Source organism: Daucus carota, chromosome 5 (genome assembly GCF_001625215.2).
Source record: "Daucus carota subsp. sativus chromosome 5, DH1 v3.0, whole genome shotgun sequence".
Taxonomy (NCBI): Eukaryota; Viridiplantae; Streptophyta; class Magnoliopsida; order Apiales; family Apiaceae; genus Daucus; species Daucus carota.
This window is the reverse complement of record NC_030385.2, coordinates 35,578,823-35,598,765: the sequence shown is the minus strand read 5'-3', so window position 1 is coordinate 35,598,765 and position 19,943 is coordinate 35,578,823. Positions and strand designations below refer to the sequence as shown.

Here is a 19,943-nt window from a genome sequence, read left to right as displayed (position 1 = left end):
TTTTCTTGGCAAGCAAAAAATTATTCATTGTAATTAAAAAAATTTGGCAATTACTAATTAGCAGTTGCTAATCAAGAAAAGATTTTTGTCTTGTCAGTCCATGTGCATACATGTCAGCTGCATAGATATATACTTCCAGTTACTCTTTTCTGAATAATTAAAATATATTAGGTTTTTATTTAAAAAACTTGAAAAAAAATGTATATAAATACTGTTTATTCATCTTGAATATGTGCATCAAATATAGCTGCAAAAGGAATGGGAGAGTCTTTTCTTATTCATAAAAAAGTTTAATATTTTAATATTAGCAGATATCATCTATAGTGTGATGTTGATTTCATAAAAGAATTATGATGTGATACTATACACTCCATATGTAGTAGTTAACCAGGATCAACAAAGAAAAATAGTTGGGGCACAGATTACAGGGAATAGATTCTCCAGGTCCCCTTCATCAGAGGTTTCTACATCTCAGTACACCACAAGTTTAAAATAATTTTCAAAAGTTTTAGAACAAAATTTTAGAGGTCCCAAAATTAATGTGTGCCGTCAGCCCAGTGACAAAGAAAATGAAAGAAATTTTTCTGAGATTTATCTAAAACTATAATTTATCTCAGTAAAAAATTTGAATATAAAAATAATTCTAATAACCTGTCAATTGTCTTATTAAATTTAAAAAGTCTAATAAAATATACAACCAAGATTTATTAGTGCTGTTCAAAAGTCATGATCAATAGCAATTAATCATCGATTAATCTCGATTTCATGACTCGTTGAATTAATTAAACTTTCGAATATTCAATTAATCACGCTATAATCCGGTTAGTTTTCCGAATCCGCTTTTCAAAGCATGGATTTATGTATCAAATTCTCAGTTGGCAGAACCGAATAACAGCAAATAGCCCAAATATCCCAAGTGGCGGCCTGGTGTGTTTACTTGACCCTCCCTGGTCCCTGCACTCATCTTCCCATTCATTCATTTTACTTTAATTTTTCTCACAGATTCTTCATCAATCACACACTCTCATACACACAACACAAAGAAAAGTCCTTACTTTACCAATTCCACATTTCTTTCTCAATCTCACAATTATTTCTTGAATGCATCACTCCACTCTAACCCTCAAATCCCCACTCTCACCCAATGGGTTTTCATCGCCATTTGAATTTCACCAACACTCCGGACTGATGATTCAGGCAGTTCTGGCACCAACCCTTTTCTACAATCACAAAATCTTGAAACCCCATCATCAAATCTTGAAGAATTGTTGCAGTAGAGATGCCAGATTTTGTGTGCCCAAGTATAGTCTTAGTGTTGCTCATGGGGAGAGATTGACGAGTGTTGGGGTGGATAAAGAATTTGATGTGGCTACTCTTGGGAATCTTTGTGTGGATATAGTACTTAATGTTCCGGAATTGCCACCTAATTCTCGTGAGGAGAGGAAAGCTTATATGGACGAGCTCTCCCAGTCTCCCCCGGACAAGGTTTGTTTTGAAAATGATTTCTAAGGTTTTTGAACTTTTTGAGATTTTTTCTTGAAATGAGCAATTGTTCTAGGCCTAGAGATTTTAATATTTATTAGTGTGACTCATATATCCATAAATTATTGTTTTGTTAACAATACACCGTGCGGACGCGAAGATCATAAAAAGATGAACAAATTGTCATAAAAATGCGGCTAATAACAACAAATTTATGCCATAAATCTATATCGTTGAAATTATAAAAGAAATTAATATCATTATAAAACTGACACTACGCTCTTTTAAAAGAAAATAAAATTTGTATACAATAGTCAATACCATACAGGCACGATACCAACATTTTGTACGGTTGGATTGCGGAAAAAAATTAAATACTAGTAAATAAGGTGAACCTATATAGAAGTTCTTTATAGTGAACCCTAAAGATTTTTCTCCTGTGTATGTTTATTTAGGAGTAGGTTACATGACTAAGTTTGTGTGTATCAATGCCTCGCGGACCCTAAACCTCTTTACGAGTTTGATATATAACTTCCCCTTCTTAGATTCAGGTGGGATTTATGAGGTGTGTGTCATGCATGTTTGGTCCAGTCTGGTTTGGTTTTTGTTTTGGAAAGCAGATGTTGCTAATTTTATTATTATGACAATTTGTGAGTAGAGTTCATCAGTATTAGGATAGTGAGTAACATCTCTTTAATTTATGTGGTTGTGGATTTATAACCTTTTTTAGTGATATTTATGTTGGTTCGGGGATTATATAGCAGTCTTGTTACTCTTAGAAAACATGTATCGATCATTTTTTAATCACAAGCACAACAACCAACTAGGTACTTTCTGGACATTTAGGTTTTTGAAACTTATTATTGCTGGTGACCGGAAATTTCAGGTTTGGTTCATTGTAAATAACTACAATTGATGGTAATCATGGTTATACCTAAACGTAATTGTTTGTTTGAGCCTTTGAGAGGAGTTATTTGGGGTGCAATGGGGATTCCAGATCAGTCATAATTTTATGTCCATCATTTCTAATTTCCATTTATATTGTCGTTCCCATCAACAATCCAAATGCACCCGCAGTGGCATGTGCAACTATTTTTCTAAACTTAAGTTCAATACGTTATGATGATAACTCATGTGTCTTTGTCATAGGTCAGTCTATTTATACAAAGAACAAGCTAGTTAGCTTAATGTACGTATTCATTCACCTTCTAGCGTTTCTTATTTTACTTTTATATAGAAATACTGGGAAGCTGGTGGTAACTGCAACATGGCTATAGCTGCAGCAAGATTAGGACTCCACTGCACAACAATTGGTCATGTTGGAAATGAAATATACGGGGACTTCCTTTTGGATGTGCTTCGCAAAGAGGGAATTAGCATGACTGGGATGAGTGAACAGGGTCAGATTACTAGTAGTTCAAGTGCAGAATATGAAACACTTCAATGTTGGGTCTTGGTGGATCCTTCACAACGACATGGTTTCTGCAGGTACATGTGGTGCTTGTACAATTCTTCATATGAAATCCCTACATGTTCTTAGGTTTCTGATTGTATGTCTGCTAATCAGTCGTGCAGATTTTAGCAAGGAACCTGCTTTTAGTTGGATGGTCAAACTATCAATGGAAGTAAAGATGGCCCTGAAGCAATCAAAAGTCCTGTTCTGTAATGGCTATGGCTTTGATGAACTCCCTCCTAGTCTGATTGTTTCTGCTTTGGAGTATGCTGCAGAAGTTGGCACCTCAGTTTTTTTTGATCCTGGACCTCGGGGAAAGACGCTTGCTAATGGAACACCTGATGAACAGAAAGCACTTGACATGCTTCTGAGGATGAGCGATGTTCTCCTTGTAACATCTGAGGAGGTTATATACATAGTCACTATTGACTAAACATATGTTACTTTTTCCTCATATGATAAATAGTTTGCATTTGATCTAATTTAGAACCTGTTTAAAATGCATTACATATGGCCTATGAAGGACCCCCAGGACTGACTTAAGTGTCAAAATCTTATAGTAGGATTAGAGTTTCAAAATTATGGTGCCAGCAAATTTGTATTATTTTCCTTTAATTAGTCCTTGATAAGAAAATGTAGCTCAGTCGGTCTCAATCCTAGTTCTTATTCCAGAAGTACCACTCCTTTTTACAAGTCCTTTTGTTCAAGTATTGATACACCATTCCGCTTCTTATATTTATAATTGTACTTTATGGAGTGTCAACAAGCAAGAGGTTGAAATTATCTATGCTATATGGTAATCCTTCTGCAGACTCAAATTTGGGGTATATTATTTATATTATTGCAATCTATCTATCATGTGTATAATTTATCAATATTGTAGTTAGTGGTTCTTGTGCATTTTGTTCTGCTTCCTTGGGACATTATTAACTTGATGTTATTATTATGCCAGGCTGAATCATTGACTAGCATTGGAGACCCAATTCTAGCAGGACAGGAGTTGCTACGAAAAGGGGTCCGCACAAAATGGGTGATTGTAAAAATGGGTCAGAAGGGTTCAATATTGATCACCATGTCAAGTATTTCTTATGCTCCTTCATTTAAGGTACCCTTGTGTAGTTGAACTATATCTTTATCCCATTTTATTTGGACAAAACGATTCATTCCTAAAATTTCTTCATGGACCTCGGTCATAGAAAAATTTAGCTCTGTTAAAAAATTTCAATCCATTCCATTCAATAAACTGCTGGATTAAAGGGACTCCTCATATTTGTACAAGCAATCTATAAATTATACTGACGTATGATGCTCGCATTAATATTTTTGGTGAGTCTTGAAACAGCTATATAGCTATTTATAGGTTACCTGGATTATCTAATTTGCGAAGTAATCTAAACCCTGTAAAGCTTAGCATACAAAGTTGCATCATGTCTGACATACCTTAACTGTTTTTCACAAGCCAGAGCTGTGGATCCTTTCCCAGCGTCCATGATGGTTATAGTCATGAAAGTGGTTCAATTTAACTGTTACATACTTCATTTAATAATGTCAGATACATGTTGACTAATTCAAAATTACTGTAACAGGTAAATGTTGTTGACACTGTGGGTTGTGGTGATAGCTTTGTGGCAGCTATTGCATTTGGATATATTCACAACTTACCCCTGGTACATACACTGACAGTCGCAAATGCTGTGGGTGCTGCTACTGCCATGGGTTCTGGTGCTGGTAGGAATGTGGCAGCCTTGGGAAATGTCATGGAACTCTTGAAGAGATCGAACCTCAATGAAGACGACAAGTATTTGAAGGATGTTTTGATTAACGGATTACATGGTCAGGAGGTCACGTTCCTTTCAAGAAAGGCCGTAAACGGAAGTAATAAGCAATTAGTCCATGTTCCTGTGCAAAAGGTGGTGTCTGAGGTTTTGCCAAAGCTTGAATTTGGATTACTTAAAGGGAATGTCCCAGTTTGATACCACATTCAGCATGAATATTTTCAATATCTGGAACTGCAGAATATAGTTGACACAGAATTAAAGTTGCAACAACACCGTGAAAACAGTTTGCCTATGAATGCCTGAATTAGGTACACCCTGGGAAAAGCTAGTATGTCGAATATATATTTTAGTTTTAGTGGTTTTTCTTAGAGGTTCCATGATATTCTTACCAAGTAGTTTAATGATGATTTCGGCTGCCTTAGATTAGCAGCATATCCGCATAGGCGGGTAGGGACAATATACAGTTCCGGTTGTTTAAGCAAGCATCTGAAAGCTTCTTCATCTCTTTATACCATTTGAACATGTAATACTTGTCGAAGTGATTTAATTTTGACCTCAGAGAGTAGACTGTCTTTTGTGTTCCGCATCAGTTGATGATGCTAGTAGAATATGTCAGCGATTCGGTGATATAATCATGTTTCTGCATTTCTTTTACTATATGGATTGTGGACTTGTGCCTTGTAGTGATCTGGGAAGGGCTGTGTTTTTCTGTAGGATTGTCCTCTTGCAATTGATCTAGGCCCAACAAGTGTTTTAGTTTATAGTTTAGTTGTTTAGGGCCCGATGTCATACGTTTCAGTATCGGGTAGTCCGATTTTCGGGTTTTATTTTGAAGAAATTTCACTGATTAGAGTATCACGACCATGCGCCGCTGTCATCGAAAAACATCATATTAGAGCATCGTATTAGAGCGTGAGCTCCTTGAGAATAAGTGCAGTGGGTTCTTAGAATTTTTTGAAAATTTAGAGCTGAAAATTATTTATTTGTAAAAATGGTTGTAGTTAAAAAAATGATGAAAATTCACTTATGTCATAGAATCGTAATAAATGTTTTTTCTGAATATATTATTTCCTCAGACCATACTCTAAGCGGGTTTGGTTTTATTTTGTTTTTGTAATTTTAAACGATAAACTAATATTATCATTCAAATCATAATTAATCAATTTTTTATTTTTAAATTAATAACAAATCATAATTTGTTGATAAGATCAATTAGGCACATTTAATTTTGAGTCATCTTATGTTAAATTTATGCAAACATGTTCTAAAGCACAGGGCAGCCTTCACGAAAATATAAAATAAAATTTATGAATTTATGGTTAAAAGGAAATAGAATTTATGTTCAGAAGTCCGGTGCTTAAGATACGTTGGAATTTTTATATAAATATGCATGCAGAGGGCATCTAAACTGATTTTTTTTATATATAAAAACAAAATAATAAAATACTGAAATCTTATAAAATAAAAAAACAAGTTAAATAAATAATTATTTTATTTTGTATCTAAATTGATTTTAGTTAGGACCCTGTGATTCGTAAACTCCGAGAATATGACTCTATGAGCCGAAGTGACCCGGCAACGATACAAACTGTAGTTTGTTTATCGGATTTCCCCTTGATGCCCTTGCTTTTCTCTACCCTTCCATCCCTCATCCCGTAATTTCACCCTCCCCGCCAAATTTAAATATATATCTTTTTTATCTCTAACTAGTAACTATTCAATAAACCCTAGTTTCCCTTTTTTAACTCTTGATTCTATATATGCCCTCACTAATTTCTGATTTTGCAGGTCTAGTGTTCGATAAAGCGATTCGGATCACAAATTAAAATCTATTTGCTCCTCTTGGTAAGCTCAATTAAATTCGAATAATAGTATGAATCGAATGTCTGTATATTTGTTTGTGAGATATTTGTTTAAAGTAGACTAGTAGCTTAAAATCTTGATTCATTTTAATGGATTACGTAGAGTTGTTTTTGTCTTGAGTAAATTGACAAGCGATCAGATTCAAAGGAAATCAGGTTTTATTTTAAAATAGAATTATGATTCGAGTTTAAGATGTTTGTTGTTGTTTTTTAGATTATTTTGCGGCAGTTTGAGTGTGTTATGTTTGATATTTAGGAGAATATGGCACAAGATCATTTAATTAGTGAGGGAAAAGGAGGTTCGATGTTAGTCCAGAACGAGCATTTAGGAAGCCGTGATCAAGATTCGGTGTTTGGACAGAGTTGTAATTTGGTATTTCAACAGTCTAATGAAAGCGTGTTGAGTTTGGGACACGAAAGTTACGATGATGTAAGCTTGAGGCTGGATAATGAGAGAGAATTGTTGGTGGACTGTGAATTAGTTCTTTCGCAAATAAAAAATCATGGGGATAAACATGAGAATGGAAATGGAACGGATCAAGGTAAAAGTGCTAAGCCCGATGTTGATTTAAATGAAATCGGCATTGAGGAGTGTCGTCCTCAGTTGAATGCTTATGTAGAGAATTATGAGTTTGGTTTATTAGAGAATCATGGATTAACTATTTTAGAGAATTCTGAAGTTGACAAGAACTTGGATATTGTGCACCAAAATGATGATATGGGGAATGCACTTCATTCTGATATGTTTGATCTTCCCTTGGTGGTTTCACCACCGGTCCTTCAAAGCAGGAGGCTTGTTACGGATCCCGTCTTTGAATTAGCTGTAGGGCAAACGTTTCCGGATGTTTCAAGTTGTCGTAGAGTAATAAAGGAGACTGCCATTGCTCTTCATTTTGAGATTATGACTCTTAAATCTGACCAGACTCGCTTCACTGCTAAATGTGCAACTAAGGGCTGCCCATGGAGACTTCATGCTGCAAAAAATCCTGGTGTTCCTACTTGCACGATTAGAACCATGCATGCAGAGCATAACTGCGGTGGAATCACACATCTAGGTCATCAACAAGCCTCGGTTCAATGGATTGCCAATTCTCTGGAACAAATTATCAAGGAAAATCCAAACTACAAGCCAAAGGATATAGTGGAAAAGATTAACCGTGATCACGGCATCACCTTGTCATATAAGCAAGCCTGGAGAGGAAAAGAACGGGTAATGGCTATTCTCCAAGAGTCAACTGAAGGAGATTATCGCCTTCTTCCACAGTATTGTGACCAAATAAGACGAACCAATCCCGGAAGCATTGCAACAGTATATGTGAATCCTGCAGATAGTTCTTTCCAGCGCCTATTTGTTTCCTATCATGCTCTAATCTACGGGTTTCTAAATGGCTGCAGGCCTCTACTTTGCCTTGACAGAATTGTTCCAAATAGCAAGCATCTCTGCACCTTGTTATATGCTACTGGTTATGATGGTAATGGGGAACTTTTTCCTTTGGCATTTGGGGTCGTCGAGGAGGAAAATGATGAGAACTGGATATGGTTTCTGTCCGAGCTGCATGAATTGATGAAAGCAAAAACTGAATGCATTCCAGAGCTTACAATATTGTCTAACATGAAAAGGGGCATTGTTGATGGAGTGGAGCAGAGCTTCCCCACTGCATTCCATGGATACTGCATGCGCTTTCTTATTGAAAGTTTTAAGAAAGAATTCAACCACAAGAAACTTGCCAATCTCTTCCTGGAAGCTGCCAATGCTCTTACTATCTTCGAATATGAATCAATAATGCTGGAGATCGGAGCCACATCACAAGAAGCAGCTTCTTGGATTCAACAACTTTCTCCTCAGTTATGGGCGAATGCCTATTTCAAAGGTACAAAAATTGGGCAATTGACTGCTAATATTGTAGAATCACTGGATTCATGGATAGTAAATGCTTGTAAGCTTCCAATAATACAAATGATGGAGTGCATCCGTCGACAATTAATGACATGGTTCTGTGAGAGACGTGAAGCTAGTACACAATGGGCATCCATTCTTGTCCCTTCTGCGGAAAAGCTTGTGTCTGGGGCTATTGAGTGTGCACGCACTTACCAGGTGTTCCGAGCGAATGAGGCAGAATATGAGGTCTTATCAGCTGAACTCCCATTTATTGTGGATATTCAGAAATGTTGGTGTACATGTCAAGGATGGCAGCTGCTAGGATTGCCGTGTTCTCATGCTGCAGCAGCTCTTCTCTTCTGCAATCAAACTGTTTATCGTTTCACGGAGAGCTGTTATACTGTAGCAGCTTATCGCAATGCATACTCTGAGACGATACATCCTGTTCCGGACAAGAGACAATGGAACCAAGCTGATGAAAATTCTGTTCCCAATATTGTTATTAACCCACCTAAGTCTATTCCACCTCTATCTAAACCGAGAAAAAGGCGAGTTCGTTCAGCAGATCTAGGTCGTGTAAAGCGGACTGTCCATTGCAGCCGCTGCTATCAACCCGGACACTTCCGAAGTACGTGTTCAACGCCTATCTAGATTAATGACTGTAAAAATGCTCTTTGTTATTTAAAAAATTTCTTATTTCTTCTAGGCTCGGGTGATTACTAGTTTTGTTAAATACCTATCAAGACTAATGATTCTACAACTCACATGTTTCCATCTGTGAAAACTTTGGATTCTCATTTGTTCTTAGTTACGGATGGCTACATGTACATTGCTCTATGAATTATTAGAACTGAAAATATTTGGAGAACCTTTTCTGCGATGAAGAAAAACTACATGTAATGCATGTTTATTATGTGTGAGATGTCTACTGGACGAGTATACAGAGACAGTCGAGTGTTAAAGACTTATTTCTTGCCTCTGGCCATGACAATGTAGTAAGTTGAAATTTGAGTAAAGCGGGTAGAGCCCTCTTTGACGATGCAGTTTGTATTTTGGGATAAAAGAAAATTGTTTGCTGCATTTGAATCATTTATCGTGTGCTTTCAATTGATAAGCGGATTACTGGATTAGAATAAAAAACATAGTTGCTAAACAAGATTCTGCAGTTTAATTCATAGCAGCTCCATTGCTAGGTGCAGACTTTGTGACCAACATAAATGACACTCTTAACACACAAACAAATGAAAAATGCTACTTTCACGTCATTTAATTCAAATTTAAGATGAGATTCTATAGTGTTCTTCGTGTTGTTCTTTCATGCGTACATCATCAAGTCTTGATGATAAATTTCTGGATTCTCTGAATCCTACACGCTTGCGTGACTGAAATTTTATGAGGACTTCTCAGACTACATGGTTGCTTTGGATGGGGGAAGAGTTTTATGTTTTGCATCTTATGGAAGCGGCCCTGTGCCCTGGGATGATTGGCGGACTGTGGATCCCTGCACGGCTACACCAGTTTTGTTACACTCCTTTTTCGAGGTCACCCCTAGTAGACACCCTTCATGTAATGTTGGAAAGTATGCATCTGCAAGAAGTATCAAAGCCAAGCTTTTGCAAACTGCACAATTGGTTACCAGGACTGATGAACTCCGTACTTGTGGCCGAATTGAAGCATGTTTTTCCGAAGGCATGTAATATGGCCTGCTGTTATTTTTACAAATACAGTGAGCACAATTGCACTCAGGCTTAGCTACGAATCACTCAAGTTCATCGATTAATAATGTATACAGTGTGATATGGAGCAATTGACCTTAATCCTCTGGTGACTGTAAAATCATATCTTAAACTCCATAGTTTTGAAGAAAAGTACTCTGCTCTTCGTTAACAATAATTAGCAAGTCGTAATGAATGAAGGGTCACTGCCAGTAATCACTGTATGCATGTATATATATATTACATTATGAAATTAATGTGAAAACACATTGAAATATCCAAAAAATGCAGTGAGAAAGGGCAGAAATACTACAAAATACAAACATAAATAAGTTACAACAGCTGAATATGGTCAACAAAAAAAAAAAATGGAACCAATCCCCCCCACCCCCAAGAAATCCCCAGCTGGATATGGTGCTCAATGAAAATTAAATGAAATCAATTCCTCTCCCCTCCCAGCTGAGTATGATGCAAGGTGAAAATATAATGGAACAGACCCCCGGAAAAAAATTAGAAAAAAAAACTCAGCAGAGACTGCAATAGCAGTGCGCATCATAATTTTACTGGCTTTGGAGAATATCATTGCTATATATAGGCAGTAGGCTCATGCAGATGCAGGTTTGCGAGCATATCCTAAGACCATCACAAATTCCTCAGCAGAGGACCCAATTGTTGCAGATATTTTTTCGGATGTTGATACTGTCTGTAGCCACAGTTCAATCAGTTTATACAGTTGCAATGTGGGGATAACTGGCTCTCCCCTGCATCTTATCTCAACCTGTAGCGCAAAAAAAAAATACACTTTATTTTTAATATAAATGCTCGAGTAACATACAGGCTGTAAAAGATGTGATCACTCACTTCGTCTTCACTTGGAAGGTCTAGTTTCCTCATCAGGTATTTCTGTATAAAGGAAACAGATGTGCTTCCATCCCTGCAAGATATTATGGAAAATTGAGATAACTAAGGAAAAGTCATGGTATTTGTACCCTTTTCAATACATAGTTATCTTTCGCACTTTTAAAACAGCAAAAATATACTATGGTTACTCAGAACTCTCAAAGCTTGTTGCTATACTTGACAAGTCACTGCTGGTCTGTCACATCACAGCTAAACATTAGCATAGATGAAGACACACAACAAAGAGAAGTAGTGAGACTAACTTCTTCCTTGAAAATCACTCGTGAACCTCTAATCTGATACGGTTAAGGTGCTTTAGGGTTTAAAGTCAAAGTCAAATTTTATTAGCCACAAAAAAAAAAAGTAAAGCAGCAGATGGTTGATAATAAAAACAGCTCTATTCCAATTAGCAAACCATATAATACATGACAACCATGTAGAAAATAAATCAGTCATACTAGTCCATCCTAAGAAAAAAAGGTTGATCTTACAATGCTTTGAAGTAGACAGGCATAATCATACAAAGCATACACTAAGGGAGATAAGAACACATACTTTATTCTCAAGAAACTTGCAGGTATCTGGGGCAAGGACCTATAGTCTTCCCTGAAACAGTTGAAATGCAGGATCTTAGATATTACCAATTGTCAACAAGATGATAAAACAAAATTTTAATTGCCCTAGAAATCTCGTCTTTAAACGATGAATTATAACAAGATTCTCACAGGTCTTTAGAAGCCACTAATGAGCACCAAACTGGACTTAATCTTCTGTCATGCCTGATGCTGTTAGCATCTAACACAGCCTGCAGAGAAACGTTTGATTTTCCAGAAGTATCTGCCTTTTTTTGACCCAAACTTAACAAATTCTGTCTTTCAGATTCAGGAGGATTTAAACCGGTGCTATTCCTTTTATCTTTGGTTTTCCGTTTATTTCTAAAAGAAAGTCCTTTAGTCTTCGCAACATTTGTAGGTTCTGATTTGGATGCAGGTTCTTGTGAGGTAGACTTTGAGGATTTACTCCTATTTGCAACTTCTACCAGGAAGTTCAGAGGCTTCCATAGATCAGCTTTCCCCTCCCCTGTGCTAGCACCACTGTCTGTTCCTATATTTGGTATAGAATGACTAGACGGTTCACCATTTGAAAAATTCTGCACATAAAAATGTATATTCTTAAAAACCACTGAAAGAGAAGCATATACATTATAAACTACCACTTTTAGAGCTCGAGCAGTAAAAGTCTTACACTACAGGAACCAGGATAAGAGGCCAGACATCTTACCTGCCTTATGGTCTGAGAGAACTTGGTCAGTGTCTCGCGTGAGTTAAAGCTCTCTGAATCACTTTCATAATCTTCCTCTTTCTTAACATGTTTCTGAACTGAAAAACTAGAACCTCTCAGCGACTTTCTAGCAGTTGCTTTTGATCTTTTCCCAGTCAGTGCAGTCTTTGGTGAAACTTTAGGAGTGTTGACTACCAATGAAGAGAGTGACCTTTCCTTTCTTCTTTCAGGTAATGCAATGGAAGAAATAGCTTCAGGTGGATCCAACTTTCTTCTTTTGTAAGGAAAGATCTTTGCTCTTAAATCTTGCAAAATATGATCTGGCCTGAGAATGCAAAATCTCTACCTATTAAGCTAAAATAAAAACAAATTTTGATATATTTTACATGAACAACATATGATCATGCACCTAGAACGATTGACAATAAAGAAAACACTATATTGCATTTTTAAAGGATCATCAGACCTCAGCTTCTCCTCTGGCACACAACCCAAATCAATTTTGCATATAGGACAGCATTCTAGTTCCTCTTCAGAAAGTTTATTGCAGATACATTTTCTGCAAACTGAATAAGATTCAAAATTTATTACAAATCAGAAAATTCAAAGAAACATTTATTAACGGCTAAGCGCCTAAGCTAAAAGCAACTTCTTTCTAGGAGGGGTGGAGGAAAGTGGTCTTGTACCACTAGAGTGAAATATATATCTTTCACGGGTCACTCCATGGAAATAACACTTTAAGTGACCAAAATAAGGCCTTATATAGTATGAAAACTACAACAAACCACTAGTTTTCCCACCAAAAAAGAAACACCCCACATCAATTAGAATTCATCGTGATAAGACTTCCAGCACAAAGCTTCAATCTTGGAAGAAATTAGGGGTGGGGGATAATGACTCAAACCTTATTTCTTAAGAAGTTCAAGATTTTAATAGTACAAAAGACACCTGTTTCACTGGCAAGTGCATCTCATAACTATATAAAACCAAAACAAAATAAATTAATTCAGTAATGCCTATTCACCAATTTTCCCCAACTCAGCCTACATAGTAACAGAAAATACAAGTCCAAAGAAACAGATGGCTATGGCCTATGAGGCAAAACATATATATTAAGTGAAGACACCTTAAGATACACAGTATATACGAATCTAATCACCCCATCTGCAAACACTTTAAGGTTATGGAGAGTCTGTCTGCAGCTCAAGTAAACTTGAATTTTTTAGTTAGAACCCTGCATACTACTGATCCACTTAACACTCCGGCAAAAATGGGTTTTAAGTGAAGGGAGTGTAAAAGATGTTTGATCAATCGAGAACATCCGCTAGCTCCTACCAATCAAAACTTAAAATCCAAAGTCTGAACAACAATTAATCGAAAGAGGAGAGAAAGAAGAACTAACACGTATGTAGACATTCGGAAATTGTAGTGGCATCTCTGAGAATGTTCTTGCAAAGAGGACATGTCATACATGCTACAATTGCCTCTCTCTTCACTCTCCCCATCTCATTCACCAAAAATCCCCACGTACCTAAACCAATATTGCATGTCAACAACCAAACAAATACAAAACAAATCCAATACATCAAAGTTCAAACACAACAAAGTACAATCCCTTCCCATAATAAACTCTACCAATACATCATAAACTTATCAAAACACACACACACACACACACATGTTCTAAGCATAAAAAGAATACATACATGTATATGTAGGAAGTACATACATACACATATGAGTGTAAACATTTTAGTTATGCATACATAGCATAGATATATACATGTATAGTTATATACATACATCGAGAGAGAGAGAGAGAGAGAGAGAGAGACCTGTAAATCAAGAAATGCGATGAGATTTGAAGATGGGTGTGCTTGTAAATGAATCGAAGAGTGGATTACAGCAGAAGCAACGTGGGTTTTGAGTTGCTACTTATAAACATACGGCTAACTGATTTCAGACAGGAGCAAGATCTAGATGACTTATGATCTGTTTGGGAGTTGAAATCTAGACTTGCAGAAATATGGAAAGAGGCTGTTTCAATATTAGCATGAATCCAAACACACTTCTTTTTTGTTTTTTGTTTTTCTTTTATTTGCCCCATCAATTGCATTCTCAATTTTATTACAATGTTGAATTTCAATAAAGATGGGCTATGCGATAACATGCGCCCAGGGGACATAGCGCCGAGTCGAGGAATCTATTATCTACTAGACCGAGGGTAAATATTTAGTACCAAATATCTTATGAATTTTAATAATGACATTTTGCTTTAAGATTTCATTGACAGTGAATTTAGTTTTACTTTTTTATAGTTTTATTTTTGTTATTGTATATATGTGTAATAAATTATACTCTAAAACTAAAAAAGTGTATTTAAATTATTATTTTTATGTAATTTTAGTATATGATTCATAATGTATAAGTATATATATAAAGTCAATAAATTTCTGAAGGCCACTAAAATTTTAAACTAATTTATATTAAATACTTCTATAATTTAAATGAATATTTCCAATATAATTCATTTTAAATATAAATTAAATGCCCAAAATTTTAAAATCTTGATTATATATAGTTTAATAATAAGGAATTTTAGAAAAATTCTCATTGTATACATGTAAATTTTTGTGAATTATTAATATATAATTTCAAAAAAGATGAACTTATTAATATATAAATTGATTATTCGATAGTTTATAATCCAACCGAAAATAAACATTTAGAACTTCAAGTACACCCCTAAATTTTGATATGCACTTGAAAAGAAGTAAAACCTTATGACAAAAATAAAAAAGAAAAGAAGTAGTCAAACCTATTTTATTTTACCAGAATTCAAATTTTGACAACTTTAATAATATTTTAGTTAGCTTTTCAAAAATCTTAGTTAGATTTTTTGTTATGTTTTGTCGGTACAATCCGAACCCCTTTTATTGACAAACCTAAGGGTTGGGTGAGGGGCCTAATTTATATACATCTGTGATGATATGATTCCGGGAATTTCTGTTCAGTGAAGTTGTTGAATTTGGTGAGTTTATTCTATTTTGATGATAATCTAAACTAAAATAGAAACATGTATTCTGTAAAAAAAAATAAAAGGAAAATGCTAGAGACCCCAAAAAACTTTCCCAAAATTTTTTCCCAAATGACGTGTCAAAGTGTGATTGGTTGTTTTCACTCCCATATTAATGAGACCCCCCTGCAGATTCATCAATCACCCAATTATAATATTCCAAGTGTTTGCCACGTCATTTGGTAAAGATTTTTTGGGAAAATATTTGGGGTCTCTAGCATTGCCCAAAATAAAAATAGAAACATGTATTAAATGGGAATTTTACTTTAACAGCACTCTCACACAATTATTGCTCATTGTGACACTTGGTATGGTAAACCAGTGCCTAAGGAATCCAATAAATTTTCATTCAATGTGCACAAATGAAATTCAATTTTTTCTGGATTGCTTACTGATTCAGAATATTGAAATATCCCACAGATTACATAGAACAGTATTTGGACAGATCAGAATCTTGATCACTGTTAGAATGACTATCCAACACAGATATAAAAACTGGTTGCACAATGAACTGATTCATGTGCATTACAGTGCTAACAAAACCAAGATCCAATGAGACGTTTTTGCCGTGCATAGATAATTATTGCCATGAAAGTGAAGGCAGACACAATGCCGGATACTATGACTACCTGCAAAGGAAGATAGGCAAGGCTAAGTACATAGAGTACATTTTAGTGCTGCAGCTAGCAAAGCATTCGTGACATTGTACTTACCCACTTAAATACATATCCGTGGTTGTCAGTCCATGTATATGGAATGTTCATGCCAAAAATCGCGGTCACTAAAGAGTATATAGATAGGGATACATTCATAGAACTCAGAACTAGCTCCAGCTGAGAAAAACAAAGTGTAAATTTGTAAGGAACATGGCCAAACAACTTGTCTGCAAAAAAACAAGCAAGATGACAATAGGGAACGCGGAAAAGTTATATCAGAAGCAGCCAAGGTACCTGAATCAGTTGGTTACGATGATGGTCCAGCTGAAACAAAGACAGGAAGTCCTCAATTGCAGTTTTAGTTATCATTTCCTAAGAAGATCATGCACAAATATGTATTCTATGTATGACTATCGTCTGGAGGGTTGCTTACCTGAATATTAAGGTAATCTTCTGTGTGATCAATGTATTCCCGCAGCTGGAAAGACAATTAATTCTAATCAATAAGTCAAATGTTGCTGATATAAAGCTGGAGTATATCATTTGGGAGAAATATTGAGTTCTGAAGAACAAGAGCTTAAGTATGAGTGTTTAGGCATATGATTACCGTTTTCAGTCTGTTTAGTGTGCCTTCAACTTGTGTACAATAAGCCTGCAAAATGAATACCATTAGGTGCTTCTAAATAACTCTAGAACAAAAGGCAAATTGCAACAAAAATATCTACAACCTCTAGCAACATTTCGAGTTCTTCAAGATGGTTTTCTCCATGTATAGTTGCTGCACCTTCCCTGCTTTTCTTTGAGCCTAAAGTTGGAGAGACGGATAACCACTTATGAACCCCATTACGACTGCTTGGCGAAGATACACCATCTAGTTTCCTTGATAAGTAAAGTCCGGACATGTCACCTTCATCATCCAAAAGCTGTTCAATTTCATCCATTACCTAGAAACCACATGCAGTTGAACTTATTTCACTAGGGGAAGCAGGTTATTCTCACTTGGAGATGCTAAACAGTAGAATGCAGATAAGCAGAAGGTAATTTGAACTTAAAACAAAGGCATCAAACACTAAATTCTGTTTCTCCCCGAGTAAACAGAGAAGAGAGGAAGAGACCATCATACCTTTTGAACCCTGCTGGTCAATCTTGTCATTGCACTTTTCAGTTTGCGTACACGATCTAGATTACGGCTACTAATCTGCAAATTATTGTAGGTAACAACAGTACATTATTAGAAACAACCAATTACTTATTAATAACAGCACTTGATAAATGAATTATATACTGCTTATTACGTTCCATTAAGCAATACCTTCCCTAAATACTACTATAGGGCAGTAAAGATGTTACTAGACAACCTCTAACAAGATCAAATCTTCGGATTAAATGTTAATATACCTGTGTAAGTCACCGGAATATGAACTTCTGCAATGAATTTACTGTTTAGCCACGAAAGCTAAGATAAATGTATATCCTTACTCAGTCACTCTTACCTTTGAGGTCAGTTCATCTAAAGCCGGGTAGGCTGCAACTGCCAATTCTATTGTTCTGGCATCAAGAAAACTACAAATAGCTTCAAGTGCCACTTCTAGAGCCCGCAACTCAAATGGAAATTCTGCATTGAAGGAAAATTTAACTGAATAATCAAAGTCTTTAGAAAAAATGGTGAATTCAGTTATTAAAAAAATGTCATCTCTGAAGTTATACCATTATCATCACTGGTTTCTATATCATTTGGGGACCCCAAGTTCTCTTCATAATTTCCTTGGCCTTTTTTCACTACAGGCAATCTTCTTTCAAGTTCTTGGACAACGGGAACAACATTATCATCAAGCGGATCTTGAAGCAGTACCTAACCGAACCAGACATATGCAATGAAATCTTTATGCAAAACTAACCAATGACTAAACAAGCATTACAAGAACACTGAATTCTGCTTAATACACTTATAGGAAATTTGAGGGATACCTCTTCAGCTGTGATGATTGCTTTTATATGCTGAGAAATAACAAAATTTGAATTGATTACGTTGTATGCTTTTCATATTCAATCAAATAAAGAAAGAAACTGTGAACTAGTATAAAAATTAAAATCTTGACCACCTCCAAGTTGAGAATAATAGCTCTCTCTCTGCACAAAATTGCAGAGGGATAAGACAACACGGGCTCGAGGATTCGAAGATCTCTAGCATAAATCCGAACTCTCTGCATGATATCATACTTATCCATCTCCAAAATCTTGCTTTCTCCATTTCTATCTATCAAAATCCAGCTTCTTGGAACTGTTGTCTTCTTCTTTAGAGACTCTTGAGTATCCAACATGATCCCCTTGTTTGTTTTCATTTCTTCACTCTGATACACTCACCCTCTAAAACTCACCAAAATTTGATCTTGTAGAAACATAGAGGATTAAAGATTTAAGGGGTTGATGGATAGGGGAATGTGTAGTTATCATAAATGTGGTGATGCTAGAGATGAAAACCAACAAAATATAGCTGGAGATTTTTTGCATGGGACTGCTGTAGAATTTGTCATTTGTTTTAAAATAGCAAATGTATTAAAGTGATCAGCTTTGCACATGTAAATAACAACCTCTTTATAAATATATATTTCCGTGGGAAATAACCTCATGGCAAAAGAAAATTTATTGTGTTCACAAAGAATCTCACAATTTTATCAGTAGATAATGGATTGTATAGTCAAATGAATCGATATGTGACTATAGAGTCAAACTTATTTACTTTTAATAATTACCTATCTTACAATTATGTTTACTTTTAATATATAATATATAAATTTATAAAAGTGAAACTAAATACATTTCTAAATAATAAAACTCAGATATTTAATAAAAAAAATTAAAAAACGAATATTATTGGTTTAGATTTTAGGGGTAGCCCTATAATTGGTTTTAAAATAATTCTCTTGATTAGTTTAAACCAGGGCTGAGCAAAAAACCGAACCGAAATCGAAACCGGTAAAAACCGAGCCGAAACCGAAACCGAAACCGAAACCGAAAATTAAAAAACCGAACCGAGTTTATGGGTTCGGTTCCGGTTATCTATAAAAACCGAACCGAAAAAACCCGAACTGAACCGATAATTTAAATAATATATATAATTATAATTATATATATAACTTATAAGAATTATAATTATTGATCAAACAGGTGCATCAAAAGTGTGTAATTGTTCCCTAACTAGTAACTGCAGAGTCTGCGGTAGTGTTAATTTAAATATTTCTGTAGCCTTTTCTAAACAGTTAAAACTTAATAAGGTGCATCGGAAGAAATTCTGAACTAGTAACTTGCATTATTTGCTAAAAACTGCAATACTAATAGACTTCTGCACTTCTGCGTACTTATGAGTTGTCTAAATTTAGCGAAAGTATGGAAGAACTTAAACTCATATTAGATCTAAAAGAAAGCAAAAGAACTCCGCTTACGATTGCCAGGAGAAAGCAAAAGAAAGCGAAATTATGATTGCTACTTAACTACTTCACCGCATTGAATTGCAGCAAAGCTAAGCAGAAACACAATGCATCAGTACGCAGAAGTAAACAGCAAACACACAAGCACAAGCCTATCCATTATTTTCTGCACTTCTGAACTATTAACTGGAATACTAATAGACTTGATCTGGCAAGAAGGGTGCCGGTTCAATTTGTGTTCATGTTATTTTTCAATCTTGTAGTTGTCGGTTTTATAACCAAAACCGAGCCGAATATAACCGAACCGGCTTTTTTAAACCGAACCCGAACCAGCGGTTGCGATTTTTGATTTTAAAAACCGAGGATATCTGATTGCGGTTCCGATTTTACCCGGAAACCGAGCCGAACCGGCTCATGCTCTCCCCTAGTTTAA

At 35.6% G+C, this 19,943-nt stretch overlaps 4 protein-coding genes across 5 annotated transcripts; 2 read left to right on the top strand and 2 right to left on the bottom strand.

Moving 5' to 3' along the window:
- Positions 1-886: 886 nt before the first annotated feature.
- LOC108219833 (uncharacterized) lies at positions 887-5,266 on the top strand. Its single transcript, XM_017393370.2, has 5 exons — positions 887-1,485; positions 2,720-2,970; positions 3,050-3,341; positions 3,888-4,040; positions 4,522-5,266. Exons 1-5 carry the CDS (start codon positions 1,102-1,104, stop codon positions 4,906-4,908), a joined length of 1,467 nt encoding a protein of 488 aa, XP_017248859.1. The 5' UTR covers positions 887-1,101; the 3' UTR covers positions 4,909-5,266.
- Positions 5,267-6,245: 979 nt separating this feature from the next.
- LOC108222098 (uncharacterized) lies at positions 6,246-9,334 on the top strand. Of its 2 annotated transcripts, XM_017395994.1 has the most exons (3): positions 6,246-6,368; positions 6,502-6,558; positions 6,832-9,334. In XM_017395994.1, exon 3 carries the CDS (start codon positions 6,838-6,840, stop codon positions 9,103-9,105), a length of 2,268 nt encoding a protein of 755 aa, XP_017251483.1. In that variant the 5' UTR covers positions 6,246-6,368; positions 6,502-6,558; positions 6,832-6,837; the 3' UTR covers positions 9,106-9,334. The 2 variants fall into 2 exon arrangements, with proteins under 2 accessions (XP_017251483.1, XP_017251484.1); XM_017395995.2 differs by lacking the exon at positions 6,246-6,368 and having other exon boundaries at positions 6,376-6,558.
- A 1,042-nt stretch (positions 9,335-10,376) lies between these two features.
- Positions 10,377-14,470, bottom strand: LOC108222982 (E3 ubiquitin protein ligase DRIP2). The gene is made up of 8 exons (XM_017396988.2): positions 14,186-14,470; positions 13,753-13,881; positions 12,817-12,916; positions 12,351-12,675; positions 11,795-12,219; positions 11,625-11,675; positions 11,031-11,103; positions 10,377-10,947 (listed from the first exon to the last, which is right to left on the bottom strand). Exons 2-8 carry the CDS (start codon positions 13,853-13,855, stop codon positions 10,774-10,776), a joined length of 1,251 nt encoding a protein of 416 aa, XP_017252477.1. The 5' UTR covers positions 13,856-13,881; positions 14,186-14,470; the 3' UTR covers positions 10,377-10,773.
- A 1,319-nt stretch (positions 14,471-15,789) lies between these two features.
- Positions 15,790-18,543, bottom strand: LOC108222985 (magnesium transporter MRS2-I). Its single transcript, XM_017397006.2, has 11 exons — positions 18,185-18,543; positions 18,051-18,080; positions 17,790-17,934; positions 17,576-17,697; positions 17,206-17,280; positions 16,811-17,026; positions 16,690-16,734; positions 16,516-16,560; positions 16,377-16,406; positions 16,140-16,259; positions 15,790-16,055 (listed from the first exon to the last, which is right to left on the bottom strand). The coding sequence occupies exons 1-11, from the start codon at positions 18,422-18,424 to the stop codon at positions 15,960-15,962; spliced, it is 1,164 nt and encodes a 387-aa protein (XP_017252495.1). The 5' UTR covers positions 18,425-18,543; the 3' UTR covers positions 15,790-15,959.
- Positions 18,544-19,943: the final 1,400 nt, after the last annotated feature.